The sequence below is a fragment of the Macaca mulatta genome, chromosome 10 (assembly GCF_049350105.2).
Source record: "Macaca mulatta isolate MMU2019108-1 chromosome 10, T2T-MMU8v2.0, whole genome shotgun sequence".
In the NCBI taxonomy this organism is placed as follows: Eukaryota; Metazoa; Chordata; class Mammalia; order Primates; family Cercopithecidae; genus Macaca; species Macaca mulatta.
In genome coordinates this window covers 30,384,636-30,407,533 of record NC_133415.1, presented here as the reverse complement: position 1 = coordinate 30,407,533, position 22,898 = coordinate 30,384,636, and the positions used below count along the sequence as shown (strand labels likewise).

The following is a 22,898-nucleotide window of genomic DNA, read 5'->3' as shown; positions in this document are numbered from 1 at the left end:
CGGAGTCAAAAACCTGGGAGGTCTGATTTGCATGCATGGACTCTCCCCCTTTCAGAGTATGAAGACAGGGAGAGATGTGGGGGAAGCTCAGCTTCAGCTGTGGCTAGAGAAGACAGGACTCAGGACAATCTCCAGCATGGCCTGCTTCCCTCTCATCCTCACCGTCCTCACTCACTGTGCAGGTGACAGGATATGGGACCAAGAGTGGGTCCCTGGGAAGCCCATGGGGTCCTGCTGTCTCCTCTTGTCTCCTTTTGTCTCTTGTCAATCACCATGTCTGTGTCTCTCTTGCTTCCAGGATCCTGGGCCCAGTCTGTGCTGACTCAACCACCCTCAGCGTCTGGGGCCCCCGGGCAGAGTGTCACCATCTCCTGTTCTGGAAGCAGCTCCAACATCGGAAGTAATTATGTATACTGGTACCAGCAGCTCTCAGGAAAGGCCCCCAAACTCCTCATCTATAATAATAATCAGCGACCCTCAGGGGTCCCTGATCGATTCTCTGGCTCCAAGTCTGGCACGTCAGCCTCCCTGGCCATCAGTGGGCTCCAGTCCGAGGATGAGGCTGATTATTACTGCTCAGCATGGGATAGCAGCCTGAGCGGTCCCACAGTGCTCCAGGCCCAGGGGGAAGTGAGACAAGAACCCCCTTCCTCCTCTGCCAGGAGAGTGAGCCCCGGCACCTGCTGCTCAGGCCTGGCCTGTGGCTTCTGCTGCTGTAGCTTCCCCCATGGGTCCAGGGGCATCCAGGGCCCTGCCTGAGAATGGAGGCTCCTCCTCCCCTTTAGTCCTCAGACTCAGCCACAGAGTGTCCAGGAAAAGGAACATCCTGCTCCCTGCAGCTTGGGATTCAGGGTGTCTGCACTGAGGTCCTGGGCTGAGGTGGCAGGTCCATCTGTGTCATCACAGACCCACCTCTGATGGGGAACCTGTGTCTCCATCATCCTCCTTTTCCCATTTCCAGGAGTTTCCAGAGTGGTGTCTTCCTCCCCCTGCTCCCCAGTGTGAATCCCTCTGCTTCTTTTCTCCCCAGTCCATTCTGTTTTAATAAAACTCCTTTCATGTGAGAATAATGCACATCTAATGAAACACCCAGATTTATAATAAGAAAGTAGGAATAATGCACATCTAATGAAACACCCAGATTTATAATAGGAAAGTATACACATTTTGACATTTTTTTGATCCTTGAATACATCACCATGAACAGGGAGCTATGCAATCTGTGACCAGCCCCAGCAACCCCTCATGACCCTTTGTCATCTCCCTCCCTCCCTTCCCCAGTGCTCTCCTGTGCAGCCACAGATCTGCCTCTGTCACTATTGTTTGGTTTCCATTTTCTGGAATGTAACAGTGTTATCAAACATTATCTTTCCATTTGTTCTGGCTTCTTTTACTCTGCAAATTTCTTTGGAGACTCTTCCTGTGCTTGCTGAATTGCACCCATCCCATAGAGGGCTCATGACTACCTTTGAGGGCCGTTAGGTTGATTATTCCTGATTTTGTTTATTTATTTTAAAGTTTGAATTGATCGTCCATCAAAATGAAACTCTTGGAGTGATGTTCATCTAAGGTGACAGGAGAGTCTGTGATGGCTTGTCGGGATTCTTCCTTCCTCATCTCTTGCCTCTGGTTCTCTCTGTACTGGAAGAGGTTCTCATATTTGATTTATTTACTTACGTATTTATTTATTTGGGTTTTTAAGGATGTTAGTGTTTTTTTCTTTTTAAATACTAATTTGTTATTTTAATAGGTTTTTAGGGAACTGGTGGTGTTTGATTACATAAATAAGTTCTTTAATCATAATTTCTGAGATTTTGGTGCACTCATCACCCAAGCAATGTACAGTGTACCCAGGGAGTAGTCTTTTATCCCTCATCCCCCTTCTACCATTTCCTCTGAGTCCCCAAAGTCCATTGTATCATTGTTATGCCTTTGTGTTCTCATAGCTTATCTTCCACTTATGAGTGAGAACATATAATGTTTTGTTTTCAATTCCTGCATTACTGCACTTAGAATAACAGTTTCCAATTCCATTCAGGTTGCTGTGAATGCTATTATTTTGTTCCTTTTTATGGCTGCGTAGTGTTCCATGATATGCCTATGTATAACATTTCCTTTATCCATCTGTTGATTTATGGGCATTTGGGCTGGTTCCATGTTCTTGCAATTGCAAATTGTGCTGCTGTTAAACATGTTTCTGCAAGTATCTTTTCTGTATAATGACTTTTTTTCCTCTGGATACATACCTAGTTATGAAATTACTGGATGAAAGGGTACATGCATTTTTAGTTCCTTAAGGAATCTTCACTTTGTTTTCCATAGTAGTTGTACCAGTTTACATTTCCACCAACAGTGTAAAAGTGTTTTTTTTTTTCACCACATCCATGCCAACATCTAATATTGGCCATACTTGCAGTATTAAGGTGGTATTGTGTTGTGGTTTTGATTGGCATTTCCCTGATCACTAGATGACCCTGAGCATTTTTCTTTACGTCTGTTGGCCATTCGTATATCTTCTTTTAAGAATTTTTATTTACATCCTTAGCCTACTTTTGAATGAGATTGTTTAGTTTTTCCTTGATAATTTGTTTGAATTTTTTGTAGATTCTAGACTTTAGTCATTTGTTGGATACATAGATTGTGAAGATTTTCTTCCACTCTGGGTTGTCTGTTAACTCTGCAAATCGGTTCCTTTGCTGTGTAGATGCTTTTTAGTTTAGTTAAGTCCCATCTATTTATTTTTGTTCTTGTTGCATTTGCTTTTGGGACCTTGGTCATGAAGTCTGCCTAAACCAATATCTAGAAAAGTTTTTCCAATGTTATCTTCTAGAAGTTTTTGGTCTCAGGCCTTAGATTTAAGTCTTTGATTCATCTTGTGTTGATTTTTGTATAAGCTGAGTGATGAGGATCTAGTTTTATTCTTCTACATTTGGCTTGCCAATCATCCCAGAACCATTTGTTGAACAGGGTGTCCGAGAGTATAGTCTGATGCTCTGGATTTGATTTTGTTGTTGTTTGTTTGTTTGTTTGTTTGTTTGTTTTTTATTAGTCTTGCTTTGGTTATGTGGGCTCTTTTTGGGTTCCATATGAATTTTAGGATTGTTTTTTCTAGTTCTGTGATAAATGATGTTGGTATTTTGATGGGAATTACATTGAATTTCTAGACTGCTTTAGGTAGTATGATCATTTCACAATATCGAGTCTACCCATTCATGAGCATAGGATGTGTTTTTATTTGTTTGTGTCATCTATGATTTCTTTCAGCAGTGTTTTGTACTTTTCTTTGTAGAGGTCTTTCATTTACTTGGTGGGGAATAGTCCTAAGTATTTTTTATTTTTGCAGCTATTTGGAAAAGGGGTTGAGTTCTTGATTTGATTCTCAGCTTGGTTGTTGTCGTGCAGCAGAGCTACTTATTTGTGTGTCTTAATTTTGTATCCTGAAATTTTGCTGAATTCACTCACCAGTTCTCAGAGATTTTTGGATGAGTCTTTAAGGTTTTCTAGGTATACGATCATATTATAAGCAAACAGTGACAGTTTGACTTCCTCTTTACCAATTTGGATGCCCTTAATTTCTTTCTCTTGTCTGATTGCTCTGGCTAAGACTTCCAGTACCATGTTGAACAGAAGTGGTGAAAGTGGGCATTCTTGTCTTGTTCCAGTTCTCAGAAGAAATGCTTTTAAATTCTTTCTGTTCAGTATAATGTTGGCTGTGGGCTTGCAGTGGAGGGCTTTCATTACCATAAGCTATGTCTCCTCTATGCCAATTTTGCAGAGGGTTTTAATCATGAAGCCATGCTGGATTTTGTCAAATACTTTTTCTGCATCTATTGAAATAATCATGTGATTTTTGTTTTTAATTATGTTTATGTGATATATTACATTTATTGACTTTGTATGTTAAACCCTCCAAGCATCCTTGGTAAGAAACCCACTTCATCATGGTGGACTGTGATTTGATAGCTGTTGGATTCGGTTAGCAAGTATTTTGTTTAAGATTTTTGCATCTAGGTTCATCAGGGATATTGGTCTGTAGATTTCTTGTTTCGTTACGTCCTTCCCTCATTTTGGATTCAGGGTGACACTGGATTCATAGAATTACTTAGGAAGGAGTCCCTATTTCTCCATCCTGTGGATTAGTGTATTAGTCAGTATTTTCCAGAGGGACAGAACTAATGGAGTTTATTAACTATTAGCTCACAGGATCACAAGTCCCACAATAGGCTGTATGAAGGCTGTGGAGCAAGAAGAGCCAGTCCAAGTTCTAAAACTGAAGAGTTTGGAGTCCGATGTTCAAGGGCAGGAAGCATGCAGCACAGGAGAATGATGTAGGCCGGGAGACTAAGCCAGTCTCTTTTGCACATCTTTCTGTCTGCTTATATTCTAGCCATGCTGGCAGCGGATTCGCTTCTGCACACCCAGATTAATGGCGGGTCCGTCTTTCCCAGCTCCTTGACTCAAATGTTAATCTCTTTGGCAAAACCCCCACAGACACACCCAGGATCAATTCTTTGTATCCTTCAATCCAATAAAGTTGTCACTCAATATTAACCATCACAGTTACTGTCATAGACTTTGTACCAATTCTTCTTTCAACATCTGGTAGAATTCAAATGTGAATCTGTCTGGTCCTGGACTTTTTTGGGGGTTGACATTTTAAAATTATTGTTTCTATCTCACTGCTTGTTATTGGTCTGTTCAGAGTTTCTACATCTTCCTGATTTAATCTAGGAGGGTTGTGTGTAGTTAGATATTTATTCGCCTTCTCTAGGTTTTTTAGTTTATGTGCATATTATCTTTTGTATTGGTTTTGTTTTAATTTTATTTAGTTGTGGTCTAATCTTAGTTACTCCTTTTCTTCTGCTGAATTTGGATTTGCATTGTTTTTGATCCTCCAGTTTCATGAGGTGTGACCTCAGATTTTCTGTTTGTGCTCTTTCAGGCTTTTTGTTGTGTGTATTTAACGCTAAACTTTTCTCTTAGCACTGCCTTTGCTGTATCCTGGAGATTTTGATAGATTGTATCAAGATTTAGTACAACTGCAGCCTTACTACTGACCAACATTTTTTAATTCCTGAGAGTGTGACCTCATTGAATCCTGACAACCGCTTTATGATTGCTTTCCATGCAGTAGGCCCTGGTTAGAGAGGGAGTGCATGTAGCCTGGAGGTAGGATTCTGCAATTTATCAAATAAAAACACTGGAGGTCAAATTTGAATTCAGTAAAACAATGACAAAGAATTATTGTGTTTTAGTATATCCCATACAATATTTTTCTTTGGAATACCTGGGTGCCCTGTAGTTTATCTGTCAACTCCTCACAGGATTCAAGACTTGGAAGAGGGAGTGTTGGGGCTGGCCTCCTCTTACTGATGCCAGTTCTGTGAGATGAACCTCAAAGACAGAGCTTGTCTAACACAGCTACCCTCAAGAAAACAAGTCAGCAGTAAATAAATGATATAAGATTCCCAATCAATAATGCCTACTCACTTCCATAGTTCTTGTTTCTATTATTCTTCAAGTGTGCAGACTCAGGACCTCTGCTGGTGTTGCTGCAGCCAGAGATCCGGATGAGAGACCTCATAAGCCTTTCAAAACCAGATGCAAGGGCACTACTCGGTTCCCATACAGTGTGGCTTAAGCCAGGGATAAATAAGTAAGAAATAGAAGAGCTCAGCATGGCTCTCCCTTTGTTCAGTTATTGGGGGAAAACACCCCCATTATTTCAATGTGGGTTCCTTTTATTTTCCCTAAGTGTCAGCTGGTCTGAGAAATAAAGAGAAAGAGGACAAAGAGGGGAATTTTACAGCTGGGCCGCTGGGGGTGACATCACATATCAGTAGATCCATTATGGCCCCTGAGCCACAAAACTGCAGGTTTTTATTAAGGACTTTAAAAGGGGAGGGGGTGTATGAACAGGGAGTAGGTCACAAAGATCACATGCTTCAAAGGGCAAAAAGATCACAAGGCAAAGGGCAAAGTCAAAACCTCCTGATGAGGGTCTATGTTCACATATTGTCTTGATAAACACCTTCAACAATAGAAAACAGAGAACCGGCCTGACCTTGAATTCACCAGGGTGGGGTTTTTTCCCACCCTAGTGAGCCTGAGGGTACTGCAGGAGACCAGCATGTATTTCAGTCCTTATCTCAACTGCAGAAGACAGACACTCCCAGAGCGGCTCTTTATAGACCTTCCCCCAGGAATTCATTCCTTCCCCAGGGTATTAATTATTAATATTCCTTGTTTGGAAAAGAATTCAGCCATATCTCTGCTACTTGCATGTCTGTGTATGGGATCTCTGCAAGAAGAAAAATATGGCTCCATTTTGCCCCACTCCACATGCAGTCAGACCTTATAGTGGTCTTTATTTATACCCTGAAAATCACATTATTCTGTTCTTTTTCAAGGTGCACTGATTTCATATTGTTCAAATACACATATTTTACGATCAGTTTATACAATAGTGGTCCTGAGGTGATGTACATTTTGAGCTTATGAAGATAATGAGATTAAGAGATTAAAGTAAAGACAGGCATAAGAAATTATAAAAGTATTACTTTTGGGAACTGATAAATGTTCATGAAATCTTCACAATTTATGTTCCTCTGCTGTGGCTCCAACTGGTCCCTCCATTAGGGGTCCCTGATGTCCCACAACATCCAATGAGACACCAAACCCTAGGGACCTTTTGATGCTGAAGGTGGGTGGTCTGAGAGTAGGGAGAGGTGCACCCTGAGAGCCCAGAGCTTCCAGGACAGGACTTGGCAGTCTGAAAAGGCGCCACACTGTTGAGTGGGGAAGGAGACATCTCCGGCCACAGGCCTGCAATTCTGCTGGCTTCCCCATCACCAAACTGGGCTTTCTGCTCTGATGTCTGTCAGAGAATCTCCTTCAGTGAGACTAAGATCCCAGGACTTTACCAAAAATAACAGCATGAACCAAACAGACATGTAATGATATGGGAATTCTGTGCAGAGCAATGACTATAAATACAGTTCAACAAAGGCCCTTACTCTCATATCTTTCATGCAGAAGAAAAAGACAAAGGCAGAGAACAACTGAAGGGCTCAGTAGGTCTGCTACTGGGGCAGCACTGTGTGCTGTAGGCTTGTCCTTGAGGGGTCAACAGATAAGAAGAACTGGGAAACCATCCTGCTGTGACCCTGTATCATCTGCTCACTGCTCACTGGGGTCAGCAGCTGTGTCCTCACAGGGAACCAGATTCAGCCAATTTGGCCTTCTCCACCCCAGCTGGGAAATGTATTCTAGTGACTCTCTGGACTGAGGTTCTATGAAGGGACTGGCAGACAAGAAGAGGGGGCTGATTTGCATGAAGAAACCATTGCACACCTTTTCCTTTCATCTAAAACCCATTAATGGATACTCTGAGGCCACCCATAGAAATCAAGCTGGTCTTCTAAATTTGGGAGTTATGAAGGAGTCATTCCTGATCAATCTACAGGAAGGGGAGCCATCAGCAGTAGGAGGTCAGAGAGAGGCAGAAACTGGCTTCTTTGAGATTCATCACCACTGCCACCAACTCTGGGACAAATGGGGTCACCTGCTATAACAGTCACCCCAAACTACTCACAGGAGTCTGAGCCTAGTCCCCTCACCTTATTGCTTCTGATTCTGTTCCATTCCTCTGTTTTCCCTGGAGCCCTTGCCCATGTCTGAGTCCAGGGTAACAGGGGTATCTCCATCCCAGTCAACACCTATACAGAAGTAAGAGCTACTATGGTTGAAGCAGAGTCCACAGTTGTAACTATGAGGGCCTAACCTGCTCCCCCATCCCCTCACACAGGTGGTCACTGCTGTGTTTCTCATGGACTGAGCCTTTTCCTCTGGAAATCACAAGGTATTTACTCCTCTCTAACACCAGGCATATAATGGAGGGGGTAGGGGTGGGTGTGAAGCAGAGTGGCTTTTTCAAATGTAATGCAGTAAGACCCTGGCTACAGAAAATCATTTCACGAAACTCCACACCCTTTCATGGCAAAAACACTCAACAAACTATGAATAGAAGGAAACTACCTCAACATAGTAAAGGCCATCTATGAAAATCCTACGACTAACATCATATGCAATGTGAAAGACCAAAGATATGTTTCATAATATCTATCAGCAACAAAGCAACAATGCACATGTTCACTGCTTCTATGAAAAACAGCATTGGAAGACCCAGCTAGAGTAATTAGGCAAGGGAAAGAAATAAAATTAGAAATAAAAAGTGAAATTATCTCCATTTTCATTTGATTTAATGTCATATGTAGAATACCCTTAAAAGTCCCACAAAGGAAACTTTGTCAGAATGATTAAATGTATTCGTTAATGGTTCCGAATACAAACATCACCATGTAAAATTATCTTGTGGCTAGGCATGGTGACTTATGCATATACTCCTAGCACTTTGAGAGACTGAGGTGGAAGGATTGCTTGGGGTCAAGAGTTCAAGACCAGCCTGGGCAACAAAGCAAGACCCTGTCTCTACAAAAAGAAAGAGAGAGAGAGAGAAGAAAGAAAGAAGAAAGCAAAGAAAGACAGACAGAAAGGAAGAAGGAGAAAGAAAGAAAGAAAGAGAAAGAAAGAAAGAAAGAAAGAAAGAAAGAAAGAAAGAAAGAGAGAGAGAGAAAATAAATCTCTTACATTTCAATATTTGAGCAAACAGGAAACAACCCAAAACAAAACCAGGACCCACACCCATTAAGATGGCTTTACTGAAATAATAGAAAATAATAGGTTCTAGCAAAGATGTATAGAAATTATAACTGTTATGCATTGCTGGAGGGACCATAAAATAATGCACCCACTGTGGCGGCCTTGGTGACAGTTTCTCAGAATACTAAACACAGAATTACCATTTCATCAGAATTTTCACTTCTGGGAATGTGCCTCAAAGATTGAAAGCGGGATCTCAAAGAGATAATTATATACCCTTGTTCATAGCAGCATTATTCACAATAGCTAAAAGGTGGAGGCAGCCCAAGTGTCATCTATTGGATAAACGGGATATAGTATACACACACAAGGCAATATTATTCAGCCTTAAACAGAAAGTTCTGACCCATGTGATGGCATGGATGAACCCTAAAGACATGATACCAGCAGAAATAAGCTGGTTTCAAAGGATAAAAGTTGTTTGCTTGCCCCTCTATGGGGTATCTAGTGTAGTGAAATCCATAGAGGCAGAAAGTAGAATGATGTTTTCCAGGTATGAAGTTTTGGTTTGGGAAGATGAAAAATACCTGGAGATAAATCGTGGTACTGTGCTTATACAACAATGTGAATTTACTTAATGACATGAAGCATACACTTGAAAATGGTTAAAATATTGTATTTTGTGTTTGAATAATTTAACACAGTCAAAAAGAAAAAGATTTATATTCGGTGCAGATTCTCTACTTCCAAGAACAATAAAAGCAAACAGGACTAGGAGAGTGTGCCTGAGTCTCCAGGACACCCTTCCTTCTGTGCAAGCCCCACAGCATCTTAACAGACCAATAGAGTTGAAGATGCCTCATTGCAGGTGACACAAAATAACATGAGAAAGTCTGGGGGTCACCATGATGGTAGCAGTGAGTGCCTGACCCAGTCCAGGAGCAGCCACTAGTGCAACAATGGCCAAAGAAGTGGAGATGAAGCTGGTGGCAGTTGTAGCAGCCTCTCCAGCTGGAGACGGGCATCTGTTGTCCTATGAAAATGGTTCATAGTTGATATATCTGGCAAAGATATGTCAATGATAGTGGCATATTTCATCCAGAAGCAAGCAAACATGAAGGAAATGTCCCTCAGTGCTTTGGCCAACCTGGCATGGCAGTCCCCAACACAGGATGAATATTATACCATTTCTTGATAAATAATGGGAGTGCATGATGATCATTCAGACACCTGGGGAAATGACTAGGCTGAATAACATTGTTAAAACAATGAGGAAAGAAGGAGATTTATTTTTGGTAAAGAAACACCTGGATCCAGGGAGTAAAGACCTAAAAGACGATTGCCCAAGATGTGGACTTTTGGATCAGGACCTTGGTAACACAGATCCTGTTTATGACAACCAAAAGCAAAGCAGTGCCCTGTCTATGAGTAGGAATCTGAATGTGGGAACTGAACAGGAAGCAGCAGAAAAGAGGAAGAAGAGCTTAGTGCTAACAGCAGGATGAGATCTCAGAGAACACCAAGCAGGTCCAGAGTGACCCTTTGCTTTCTGCTCAGTGCCTTCCCTCTTACAACTTTTAGAACACCCATTTAACAAAGATGGCTACTGGTATATTCTAACTGAGCCTGATCCACACACCCTTGGTCTTCAGAAGGTTGAAGACTTTCAGGCAGGAGAACTTATTCCTGGAAACCTCCACAGTGACTGCTTCTATGAACAGGTTTTGTTAGCCTAACTTGATTGAACTCCCCAGGTAAAGATCTCCAATGGCCAGCTGGCTGTCTGTGGTTGGAAGGAAGGGGTACTCTATAAGGCCTCTCACGGGGCATAGAAAGGGACCTGGTACTTTGAAATCACCGTAAATGAGTTGTCACCAGACACTGCTGCCAGACTGGATTGGTCTCAGCCCTAAGGTAAACATCCATCTCCCTTAGGTTATGATAAATTTAGCTATTCTTGGCAGAGCAAAAGGGAACCAAGTTCCACCAGTCCACAGACAAACAGTACTCTTCTAGCTTTGGGCAGGGACACATCCTGGGATTTATATTAATCCTTCTGATCTGAAGACACAAAGACAATCAAGTTATTGCCTGATAAGGGTTTGATAGAGTACAAGAATTATTTGTATTTTGAGGAAAAAGACATTTTGGATAAAGCACAGAAAAGCCTAAAACAGATTCTGCACAGTAAAATAATATTTTATAAAAATTGTATCAATTAAGATGTTGCTTAAAAAGATATTTTTGAGGGGGTTGATTTCCAGCCGTCTCACTGGAAAACAGCTGCATGGTTTGCATTAAGTTTGGACTGTGCTACAAGTGTCCTCCAAAGGATCTCACTCACTCCCCTATGAGTGACATGGGCTGGGACGCTGTGGGAGAGCACACTCTGGCTGACGTTTTGTATCTCCTGGAGACAGAAGTGGATGGGAGGCACAGTCCTCCATGGGAACCCTGAGTAGGTCCCTCCTTCTTTAAAAATATGGACTTTCTGGGGAATAATACTGAATGGCTTCTGTTGCTGTTCTTTTTGAACTGTCTCAGATGTTTTCTCAAAGATGCTACAGAACATAGCATATCCACTTAACAAGTTAAAAGTCTGAATGAGACTGTGAGAGACACCCTGCTCATCATCATTCTTCTTCCACTTCCAGTGACTGCTCTTATTTTGTGTGCTACAGGCTAACAGCTACTGAACCCAAGATCTTGTAATCCCTCTGTAAAACTGGTGCTGTGCTGCATACTTTGCCAGCTGGGACTTTTTATCTTACTTTATTTTCTAAGGAGTGAATTGTCTTGTCCAAATAACTAACATATTCAAAGACATTTCCTCTGTGGGCACTGATTCCCTGCTACCTGTTTTCCAAGGAAGTGCCGAGTTTATTTCTGAGAACACCTGAAATCAGTGGTTGTCCCTTCGAAACCAACCAAAAAGTGATTGCCTTTGGTGTGGGTTTGGTTTTGTTATTGATTTTAAAACATATCTTTGAACACTGACATCTCTGAAACTACTAGATCTCTAGAAGTGTAATTGTGAAAGAAGCTTGCTTGCAGTTTTGACAAAATGAGAAACTCTTCCCAAATAAAACTTGTTTTGAAGTTAAAGAAAAGAATAATGTGAGATTGGAACCTGGGAGGTCTGAAGATTCCAAAGAGCTCACTCAATTCTGAAGCTGATTGTAAGATAAGGGCTAACAACAGCCCTTCACTTCTTATGATTCCCTGGAAGGACTCACATAACTCACTGAAAACTGTGACATTCATTAATATAATTTTCCTACATCAAAATAATACAGGTTAAAATAATTCAAGGGAAGAGGCACATGAGCAGAGTTCAGGAGAATTCCAGGCACAAGCATCCAGTTGTCTTCTCCCAGTGGAGTAATAGACAATGCTGCATTCTGCTGGCAACAATGTGTGATTGTATGTAGGAAGCATTGCCAACCAGGAAAGCTCACCCAGGCTTGGTTTCCAGACTTTTCAGTGGTGGGGTGGGTGAGAGTGAGATCATTATGCAGACCCTGTTGATCATCCTTATAGATGACTTGAGGGTCCACTGAATTGACAATAAAACTTCAACCTTCCTCCTTTGGTCATTTTCTTTTTTAAAATTCTCTAAAGTAAATTATTTTAAAAATTCTCACTTAAACCAGCTGTTTATTTAATATGAGACTGCACACAAATAGTTTCAAAAAGTCAGTAGGTCATTAAAACAATTGTTTAGCCATTCAAACCATTCAGATAACAATGAACGCCATGTAGCACTAAAATCGAATTATAGTCACAGGGGCAGGATTTCAGCAATAGCAAGAGAAAGTAGAACAAATAGGAATGAGCAAAGAATAGACAAGTAATGGGTGTGAATTGGCCTGGAAAATATTGTGGTGATGTCCACAGATAAATCAATAGTTATTTGTTAAACAAGTATAAGACCACGCATTCTCAGTCCAGGAAAGCCACCAGGGGGCAGTCTGGGTTTCTTCGATTATAAGAAGCTTAAGAGGTTCAAACTTAATGAACCCTGCACAGTTGCTCACTGACTCATGTAAATGTTAAAGCAGCTGCTTCCTCCCACAGGGCAAATCCACAGCACACAGCCACTCTGGGCTGGCCCTTTACAGGGTAGCTCCTCTCAAGGCGGTGGACCTAGGTGGTGGTAAAGGCAGTGAAGATTTGCATACAGCAGCACACAACACACCCCCTCCAAGCAGAGAGCTCAATAGGAGATAAAGAGCCATCAGAATCCAGCCCCAGCTCTGGAGCCAGGGATCCCTTCCAATACCAGCACCATGGCCTGGACTCTGCTCCTCCTCCAGTTCCTCCTCACTTGCTGCCCAGGTTAAGAGAGATTTCAAATACCAGCCTTTGGAGGGATCCTTGTGTCTCCCCTTCTAATTTCTAACATGTGTCTGTTTTTTGTTTCAGGGTCCAATTCTCAGGCTGTAGTGACGCAGGAGCCCTCACTGACTGTGTCCCCAGGGGGGACAGTCACTCTCACCTGTGGCTCCAGTGCTGGAGCAGTCACTGGGAGTCATTATCCCTACTGGTTCCAGCAGAAGCCTGGCCAAGCCCCCAGAACACTGATTTATAATACAAACTTCAAACACTCCTGGACTCCTGCTCGGTTCTCAGGCTCCCTCCTTGGGGGCAAAGCTGCCCTGATACTGTCAGGTGCACAGCCTGAGGACGAGGCTGAGTATTACTGCTTGCTGCACTATAGTGGTGCTCAGCACAATGACAGACTCATAAAAGGAGCCAAGACATAAACCTCCCTAGGCCCTTGTGATGTGGAGATCAAATGATAAGACATACCAGCTCCCAAGACAGACTACATGGGGAGCAGCCATAGAAGGGGGAAGGAAAGGGTCTGAATTGATTTCTATCTCTGCTTGTGCCCCGAAGTGGAGGGAATGTGAGAGTGATTTGCTGTAATTGAATCAGAAAAAGTGAAAGTTAATTGTTATATATATTTATATAACATTGTTATATATATATGAAACAATGTTTTTTATATATATATATATAACAGAAACAGCAGGATCAGAGCTAAAGGCTGGGTCCAAATGCATTCCCTCCAGAAAGAAGCTTCTTCAAATGATGGGCTTTCTGAGCTAAGAGCAAAGAGAATAAACTCTTCATTTGTATGTTATTAAAGTTTATTTTATTGAGTTACATTCAAAGCAATACATGCCTATTATATAAAATCAAAAAGTAATAAAAATCACCAAGTTCTCTTCTAAACTACCTTATCCCAAGCAATCAAAATACGTACTTTTCTTCATTTGGATGCATTCGTTAATTTCTGTTTTTATTATTTGCACAGTGGTGATTAAACCTTGTGCTCATTCCTCTGGTTTGATGCACCTTGACGCCCTTGTCATTTAAAGTTAATGTAAGTCGTGTTCCATGTGTTTAAAAGGATAAAATATTGTAATAGTTGATCATTGTATTTTGAATTGAGTGCCAGTGAAGTATTCTAGCTTTTAGGTCATTCCAATTCTTTGCTAGTCACACAGTGATGTTATATGATGTTATGAAAACACTCCGGGTCATTTCTGTGGATTTTGTGAGGTCAGAGAAAATGCCTGTGCTTTTCAATGCAATGTCTTGAGTACATGATTCCTGACTTCCCAGTGCACAAAATAGAGAAACAAAACTTTCCTGCTCATGTTAGGTGGAGCATAATAGATTCAGGTATGAGGAACAATTTATATCCCAAACTACACACTATGTCTTCATGCGTGTATTAGAAGCGCAGTTCTCAAACTCTCTGATACCCTTAGTTCTGAAGAAGCTCAAAGTTGGCTAATTCTTTTATATTTATATATATATATTTTTAGCTCAGCCAGCACTTCATCCTGATTCCTGGGGTTTCTGCATTTGCAGTGAAGCCAGTGAACCACACAAATACGCTGATTCTTCCCAAGCTCCGGCACTCTCCCTCATGTGCTGACTGAGTGAGGAATCAAATAGGAAGAGAGACCCATGGATTTCTGGCAGCCTGGGAAGTGAATCCATGGCTGACCTCAGCTTGCAAATCAGACACTGGTCTCCTTGTTTCCCTTTACTGTTGATTGGGTTCAGCAGCTGTGTCCTTCCAGGTTTCCTGGACAGTGATGGGAAAACACTCTCCCAACTTCTAACCACCCACTCCTCAAAAAGAATAACCAGACTCAGCATCTTATGTGAGGGGCACAGTCAGGGGTCAGGATAGATTTGCTTTAAGTCTCCTCCTCCAAAGGAGGCCAGGGAAGAGGCGTTGTTCCCCCTAATCTGTGTGGCTCAGGAAACAGAGCTCTAGAGGCATCTCCACCATGGCCTGCACTTCCCCCCTCACCCTCCTCAGTCGCTGCACAGGTGGCTGGAGACAGGGAGTCAGGGACTGGCACTAGGAGGACCAGGGCTCTGCTTTGCTCCCCTGGCTCACTGAGCCATCTCCCTCACCCCGTGTCTCTCTCCTGACTCTCACAGTACTGGTCAATCAGGGCTCATTTGGTAGCCTGCACTGTCTCTCTGTGGCTAAACCAGTCACCGTCTCCTACACTGCAAGCAGCACCAATAAGGTTCTTGGAATTGTGACCTGGTACCAGCAATGACCAGGAAGTGCCTCCAAACTGCTGATTCATAGAAGTAAATATCTGAGTGCAGGGATCCAGGATGGATTCTCAGGCCACCAGTCTTGCAAGGAGGCCTTCCTACGCACCTCTGGGCTTCAGTCTGAGGACAAGGCTGATCACTCCCATTGGCTTCAGACAGCCCCCTGGAGGTCCAAACAGTGCTGCAGTCTGGGGAAGTGAGATGGGAACATGCCAGGTCTCCTAGGAGCATGACCTTCCAACAGCATCACCCACAACCAGGACAGCTGTTCTGTTTACCATTTGCGTGGATGTTTCTTGGTGCTGCCGCTAACCAGGGCCCAAGACTCAGTTCAGGGACAGTGATCTAGACAATACAGCTTTGTTCTCTCAGTGCCAGCCCCCAGAGGAGGCCCTTAGCAACAGCATTGTCAGACTGCCTCAAAAAAATCAGAAAGTCTTTGATTCCAGGAACAGACTGCCCTGGAGACAGACACAAGATGAGTCAGGTTAAGCAGGGACAGAATCCAGCTGGGTCAGCCTCAGGCATGTGAGCTAATGCAAAGGTCTGTTCATCTTTATTGTCCACTAAACACCTACTATGTGCCAGGCTCAGAAGAGGGCTCAGGATACAGAGTTTTGAAGACAGACAAGGTTCCTGTCTTTACAGGGATAATACCTCGCAGAAGAGTGAGCACCAACAAGTCAAAGGAAATAGGGCATATTGTGAGGTATACAAGAGGTGACGTGGGCCAGCACATGGTGAGCAACAGGAAACCATTAGGAGGTTGTAAGGAAGAAAGACACAGACTCTGGTTTGAGATTCAGGAGGAAAAGTCCAGCTTCTCCAAGGAAAATGAAAAAGGAGGGGACAGAGTGAAGGCAGACGGTCCAGCTAGGACATGGTGGCTTTGTACACATGAGAGATGAGGTCTCTGGCAAGTAATGTGGCAGCTGAGCAGGGACGAATGTGTGTGACCCACACCATGGTGAGAAGGACTAGAGGAAAGAGGCGAATGGTTGAGGCCCTGAGTGTGTCCTTGTGATGGAAACCTGAAAACAGCCTGTAGCTGTGATCGAGTGTGTCACGCTCCTCTTCTCTCTGGAAAGCTCATAGGACTCAGCACTCATTGTTGCCCTTCCCTGCTATTCAATAAGATTAATGTGAACCATCACTCTTCACACCTGAAAAGAGATCGGTTTACTTTCTATTGAGCAAAAGCCCCAAAGGTCAGGACAGAGCATTGCAGAGCATGTGGGATGATCCCCTACACATCCAAGGGGCTGCTGCTGTTAAAGCTCACGATGAAACCTCCCAGAGCTCTGTCAGAAACCATGAGAGCGGAGGTGTCAGTGCTGAAGTAGCTGATTTGGGAGCACACTGATTTGCAGTCTGTGCTGCTGCAGGAGTCTGAGGACTGAGGCCCAGCACAGGCAAAAGGCTCCCAAGCTGTCATTATGGGGCAGAGTCCTTGTGGCCTCCTCAGTGATGGGGGGTAGGGGTGGGTAAAGGTCAATGAAAAAGCTAGAGAGCAGTGGAAAGGCAGGATTCTGTGTCTGGGCAAGGAAAAGAGGTCCAGCCCCCACCCAGGCATCCTTATTCATCCTTCTCTTTACCTTCCTTCCTCCCTGCCACCTTCCCAGGGCAGACTTCCAGGGCTGTGGTGTCTCTGCTACTCTTTCTCCATCACAAACAGAGCAGTGGGGAGGTTATGTGATGACAAAGCTATCTCCTCACACTCAGCTGTCTAGTTACCCTGGGCTCTGAAGGATGGGAATGCTCTGTTTGACCTCTGACCTACAGTAAGATCCCAGCCATTTGTGAGGCCAAGATGAATGACCACATTCTGTTTACACAGGATTATTTACAACACACGTAGTCAAATAAAACCATCAAGTTCTGCAGAAGTCAATCCATTCTTCAGAATTATAGAAATGCAGGTCTCTCAGTTGTCAGCAACAGGCTTTAAATCCCAGGGTGACTAACTGGTCAGGGTGGGATCAGCCACATGAAAATGTTTCTTTACAGCTAGTGACTCTATTCTCTGTGTTTCCCCTGCTGAGATTTCAGCTCCATGAGATTGTTCATTGTAGTTGCTGCTATTTTCTGTCTTGTCATTGCTGTAGCTACAGAGCCCATAACACTGCCTGGCACTAAGGACAGACTCAAAACATGTTTGTTAAATATGTGAGTTCACCCACATTGGAATGCCAGGAAGAGATACAAATCTGAGGTCAAGATAATAATTTTTTTTAAAAATTCTGGAAATTTTGTGTTTGAGATTCAAACTTCATTCAACAGAAGATATTAAGTGAGAACATTTTCCTTCGGATTTGGTTAGCAGGACAAGGATATGAATATGAAAATACAAATATATCACACATATCTCCCCATGGCCCAGGGACTTGAGAGCTCAGCTGGTCTCTGCAGCTGCCCATCATGGCCTCTTTTCACTCATTTATGGTCTGATTCCCATGAATCCATAGATGCTGGATCCCATGGGTTCATGTGGAGAAAGTGGAGAGGGCGTGATGGGCTTTCCCAGTCCTGCTTAAAGAAACCACAGGAAGCCAGTAGATCATAAAGCAAATTCGGGGGACAGAAATCCCTTGAGAGCAAATAAACTGCAGAATATGGGTGAGTTGGAAAAATGTCTGGTAATGTTTATACAACTAAGAAACTTTACATTAGCAATCCTTCAACACAATATTCATTACAGAGCTTCAAATCAGCCATGTGATCAATGCAATTCAAACATTAAACTCATCAACCAGAAGTCCTATAATAGGCTTCGCTTAGGAAATTTTTGAAGGAAGAATGATGGGTTTATGAGCTCTGTGTCCACAGAAGAGATATTTCTGCACTAGGAGGACTGGGTAAAGTCAATAAATAATTAGGAATGTAGGTGCCATCTGTACTTTATTCTAATCCAATATGCAATGCTGTGAGTCCTGCATCTGCAAATCTTAACATTCATTGTGCTTCCTTCAATTTTCCACTTATTACAATAAATTAACTTTAGATATGGATGATCAAAAAACAAATCAATTAATGTGAGAATCCTTGAAATCTGTTGCTTTAATGCGCAAAAATTAGGGAACATTTCAAAGGTATATATTTGTTGATTTATGTACCAGTGATAAAATACCTTTTCGTTGATCTGTTGTAGAAATCACCTAGCAAGGGGGTAAGTTGCTGGGAAACAGGTGTTGAAAAGTTAAACAACATGAACCACAATGATGATGGTCAAAGTTGGCTGAAGGGTACAAACAATTCATTAGAAAATTATCAGTATGTTTTCTGACTCAAAAATTTCCATGCTAACCAGTGTTGGAAATATCCTTGTTTGTGATGAGATGTTTATGTTCTGCTTTTAACAGGTGTACAATGTGGACAAAATGTAAGCTTACACTGTGACTTCAAGTAGAAGCCCGTCTTCTCCAAACAGGCAGAGGAGAAGCTGGTGTGGAGAACGTGGAAAAGACGGGAGCTCAGGGTTTCCCAGGACAGAGAAGCGAGTGAGTCCGGAGTCCTAGAAGTAAGAGGAGGGGCTGTGAGTTGGGCTGTGGGGGTCTGCAGGGGCCACAGTGTGAAGGGCAGGCTGACGAGGCCCCAGGGCTCAGGGTTTATAAAAATGAGGAGTTACTGAACGGGTTTAAGCCAGGGAGTGCCCTCCCTGCCCCATCTGAAAGAGCAGGATCTCTCTGAATGCCCTGAGAAGAGAGTGCCTGAGGGAAGTGAGTGATCCTGATTCTAGATTTTTCACTAACGCACCTTATGAGTCTCGAAATCCAGGGGCCGTTTGCACAGTTACACAACAGTAGACGTGGCTACTTTGAGAAGTGATGGTCTCTGCCCTTGTCTTCTCACTTGCAAGAGAACTTTGAGGGAAAAAAATACATACCGACCTTTCTAATAAACTGAAAACATCCCATCAAAAAATACATGTGGCATATCACAATACAAACAAATTGTATAACATCTAGGACAAATTCTTGACCAAAAAATATGACACAACTGTGTAGACAATGACAAGTTTTACTTAGGGAGATAATGGCTAACTTCATAAAATAGAGAAATATGTCACACTGCTCACTGATAAAAGTAAGTCTGCCAAATCTATTAATTTTCCTACATTACTAAATTGAGTCAAATCTCCATAAAACACACGAAACCACTGTATATATAACTTTTGCTGAATTGCTGCCTTCAACATATCATGGATTCTTTAGTTTTCCTGGAAAATTCTCATTTTCACCATCCTTTAAAAGAGTCCCTAGCTCTTTAAAAAAGAAGCAGTCTCTAGTAATCAGACCACAGATATGTGAACACTATCAATGACTGCAGAGCTGCAGAGACCAGCTGGATTCTGAAGTCTCTGAGCCACGGGAAAGTCTGTGCCCTGGGACCAGCATTGGATGTTGTGGAGCTGCCCAGTTCTTGCTACAGGGCTGCTCAGTAAGAACCATTCACTCAGAGAAATCCAGCCCTTGGGACTGGGTCCTGTGTTCACCAATGGGGACTCAGCAGCTGTGTCCCCTCTGGCCTGGCAGAGATCCCTGAGCAGGGACCTGTGTATGGTCTCAACAGGTGCTTCCTCCCAGGGCCTTGCAAGAAGAAAAGCAAATCTTCCTCCTGCTCAGTCTGCAGAGTGAGCTGAGCTGCATCCCCAGGGCTCAGGGAGGGGCTGGGCAGTCCCTGGGTGGAAACACATTTGCATGAGCAGCCCCTCCTCTGCAGAGGGTGGGAAGAAAAGGAGGCCTGGGGCAGCCCAGTCCCACTGCAGGGAAAGAGGCTGTGTCCACCATGGCCTGGACTCCTCTCCTCCTCCTGCTCCTCTCTCACTGCACAGGTAGGAACAGGCCTCAGAGACCAGGGTCAGCACCCAGCCTGATTGTGACTATTCTGGCAAAGATCTCTGAACAACTTTAGCCTGTTTTCTGCCATATCACCCATTAATGCTTGTGTTTGCAGGTTCCCTCTCCCAGCCTGTGCTGACCCAGCCAACCTCCCTCTCAGCATCTCCGGGAGCATCAGCCAGACTCAGCTGCACCTTGAGCAGTGGCATCAATGTTGGTAGTTACAGCATATACTGGTACCAGCAGAAGCCAGGGAGTCCTCCCCGGTACCTTCTGTACTACTACTCAGACTCAAGTAAGCACCAGGGCTCTGGAGTCCCCAGCCGCTTCTCTGGATCCAAAGATGCTTCAGCCAATGCAGGGCTTTTACTGATCTCTGGGCTCCAGTCTGAAGATGAGGCTGACTATTACTGTGCCATATGGCACAGCAGCGCTTCTCACAGTGACACACACACATGGGGAAGTGGGACAAAAACCTCAGCCTGCTCTCACTCTTGTTCTGTGACAACTTTCAAATTGAAAAAATAACTTTTCTGTTTAGAAACTCTATTTGGAATTACTTTCTTGTGGTAACAGGCTTTTCTCTCAATTTCCCATTCATTGTTTTTGAAATCTCAGTAAAACAAAAACAAAACCAAGCCACCTGATGACACTAAAATGTTGGCTGATTGTCCAGATGTGTTCAAACCAATGCCTGAGGAGCTGGACCTTTTTCTGCTGAAAGAAGCAAAATGAGCCTTTTCTAGCTCATATTGTAGTCAGAACTTGGGAACATTCTAGCAGGTAAACAGTCTCCTGCCTCATGGATTCTGCTTTTCCAGGGTTCAAACCAGAGACTTGCCCTTCCATTTCCAGTAGCCTGTGCTCAGGGCTGTCCACGGTTCACTGTGTCCCAGGAACAAAGCATGAAAATGTAAAATTCTTCATGAGGACACAGGTCAGGGGGGAATTCCCCATAAAACTGGCCTGTCAGTCCTGGGTACCTGCATTTTCAGTTTCAATGTCAGAAGAGCAGATGAGGTGTGGGGCTAATTGGATCTGAGGGCAGCAAAACTCTTTGTAGGACATGAGTGAGTAAATGGTTGGGGGGTGGCGGGTACCATCATGGCTTAGACGAAGCTGAGGCTGCTCCTGGGCCATTGGTAGAAGGAGGTCCCATGGATGTGACTTTCCTCCAGCTCATCCCACTCAGAATCATGGGGACTGTTGAGGGGGGGTTTCCTGATCCCTTGGGGCATGACCGTGTTCACATGTCTTCTCTTACACCATTAGAGCTTTTTGCTGAGTCAGGGTCTAGTTGGTGCAACCTCTGGATACAGAAACTGCCCAATATTTGCTTCAAGTGACTCCTCCCCATGAAACTTTCGAGGAGGTCCACATCTCGATGTCAAATTCCTGCATGGGGAGCAGCAGAAGCATTGGGCAGTCCCATGGAAATGGCTACTGAGGCTCCCAGAGACAGCACCTATATTTGTGACCCAGGACAACAGTGATGGACCTACAGGGGTCCCAGCCTGATTCTCCTGCTCTGGGTTCGTCCACATTGCCTGCTTGACCAGCTCTGGGCTCCAGGCTGAGGACAAATGTGATTATAAGCATCCCACAGCGGCATCCAGACTCCATCTCACCAAAAGCTCCTGATCCGTGGAGAAGTGAGAGAAAGATTTGTCCCCAACTCCTCCTGTCTTCCCCATCCCTCCTTTATCCTTCCCTGTTGCCAACTCCAGTTCACGCCAAGGCTTCTGCTGTCACTTGTGTTACTGAAAGTGGAGCATCAGTTCAATGAAAAGAACTCGTTTGCTTACTGGTGCTCCAATGCAAACAGAATCGATTTGTTTCTAGAAGCAAAAGGAGCAGGCCACACATGGTGTGGATGAGGTGGGGGTGACAAGAAAGAAGAATCCAGCCTGTGTGACCCAGAGACCCAGGTGCCCCTGCCTGGCCCTATAGGTGTCTTCTGTTGGCGCAGGCATGGTGGCCATTTCCTGAGCTCTGAGACTGCTTGAGAGATGACAAGAAAGGAGAACCCATCCTGTGTGACCCAGAGACCCATATGTGAGAATGAAAGTCCAATACTTAAGGAAACATGGAATCAGCATTCTGAAAGCTCTGGCTCTGTCTTGGCCTTTGGCTGATGTAGAAGAGAAGCAAGAGAGATGCTCAGCCTTGGGTGGCCCAGGCACAACTGTCCTGAAAAGGGTCTGAGCTCTCTGCAATGTGGGCTTTCTGCAATAATATGCTTATGGAGGCTGCAATCCAAGTATGATGCAAAAGAAGCTATTGAAAGTGACCAGGAGATGGTTTACAGGGGAATGAGGCAAAAGGTGTGGGGTCAGATGTGGTAAGGAGGGTGCAGCCTGGAGAAGAGATCATCTTTGGGAGCCTTATGAGGAGGAGTCCCAAGGCCCAGAGCAGTGACAAATAGAAGACGTGGAAGGATCTGGGCCGTGGAGACACAGACGTACAGGGGCTTGGGTCTGTTCTGGAGGGTCCCTGAAGAGGATGACATTAAAACACTATGGTCAGTGGCCTCTGTCCAATGCTCCCAGTCCCAGCTTCTGTCCCTTCCAGAGCTTCTGGGTGTCCAGGTCTCTTCCCTGAATTTGTTTTCTCAGCACCAGCCCCCAGGAGCAGCTTCACCTTCCGTGCCCAGAGTGGGGCTTACACAGCTGAGTATGAAAGACAAGATTTGCAAGAAAGTATCTACCCATTGTGTAGGGGGTGAGTGAGCAATTGTGGGCATTTGAGCTCCTCTAGGGACCTAAAAGAGCAGAGGTGCTCCCCAAGACCTGGACTCCTTAC

General features: G+C 43.8%; 2 protein-coding genes, 1 pseudogene and 1 gene segment (V, D, J or C); 3 read left to right on the top strand and 1 right to left on the bottom strand.

Moving 5' to 3' along the window:
* LOC106996055 (immunoglobulin lambda-1 light chain-like) overlaps positions 1 to 22,898 on the top strand; it is an 801,838-nt gene that overhangs the window by 120,690 nt on the left and 658,250 nt on the right. The gene's annotated exons all lie outside the window — the stretch shown is intronic.
* On the top strand, positions 27 to 774 carry LOC144331909 (immunoglobulin lambda variable 1-47-like). The segment is given in 2 exon segments: positions 27 to 182; positions 299 to 774. Coding segments are annotated over 2 exon segments (612 nt in total).
* LOC144331572 (set1/Ash2 histone methyltransferase complex subunit ASH2 pseudogene) lies at positions 9,621 to 11,119 on the top strand (annotated as a pseudogene).
* Positions 18,297 to 22,898, bottom strand: part of ZNF280B (zinc finger protein 280B) — a 175,790-nt gene continuing 171,188 nt past the window's right edge. Inside the window, exon 3 of the transcript XR_013398592.1 lies at positions 18,297 to 18,769. The gene's annotated coding sequence lies outside the window, so the exon portion shown is untranslated. The remainder of the gene's footprint in view (positions 18,770 to 22,898) is intronic.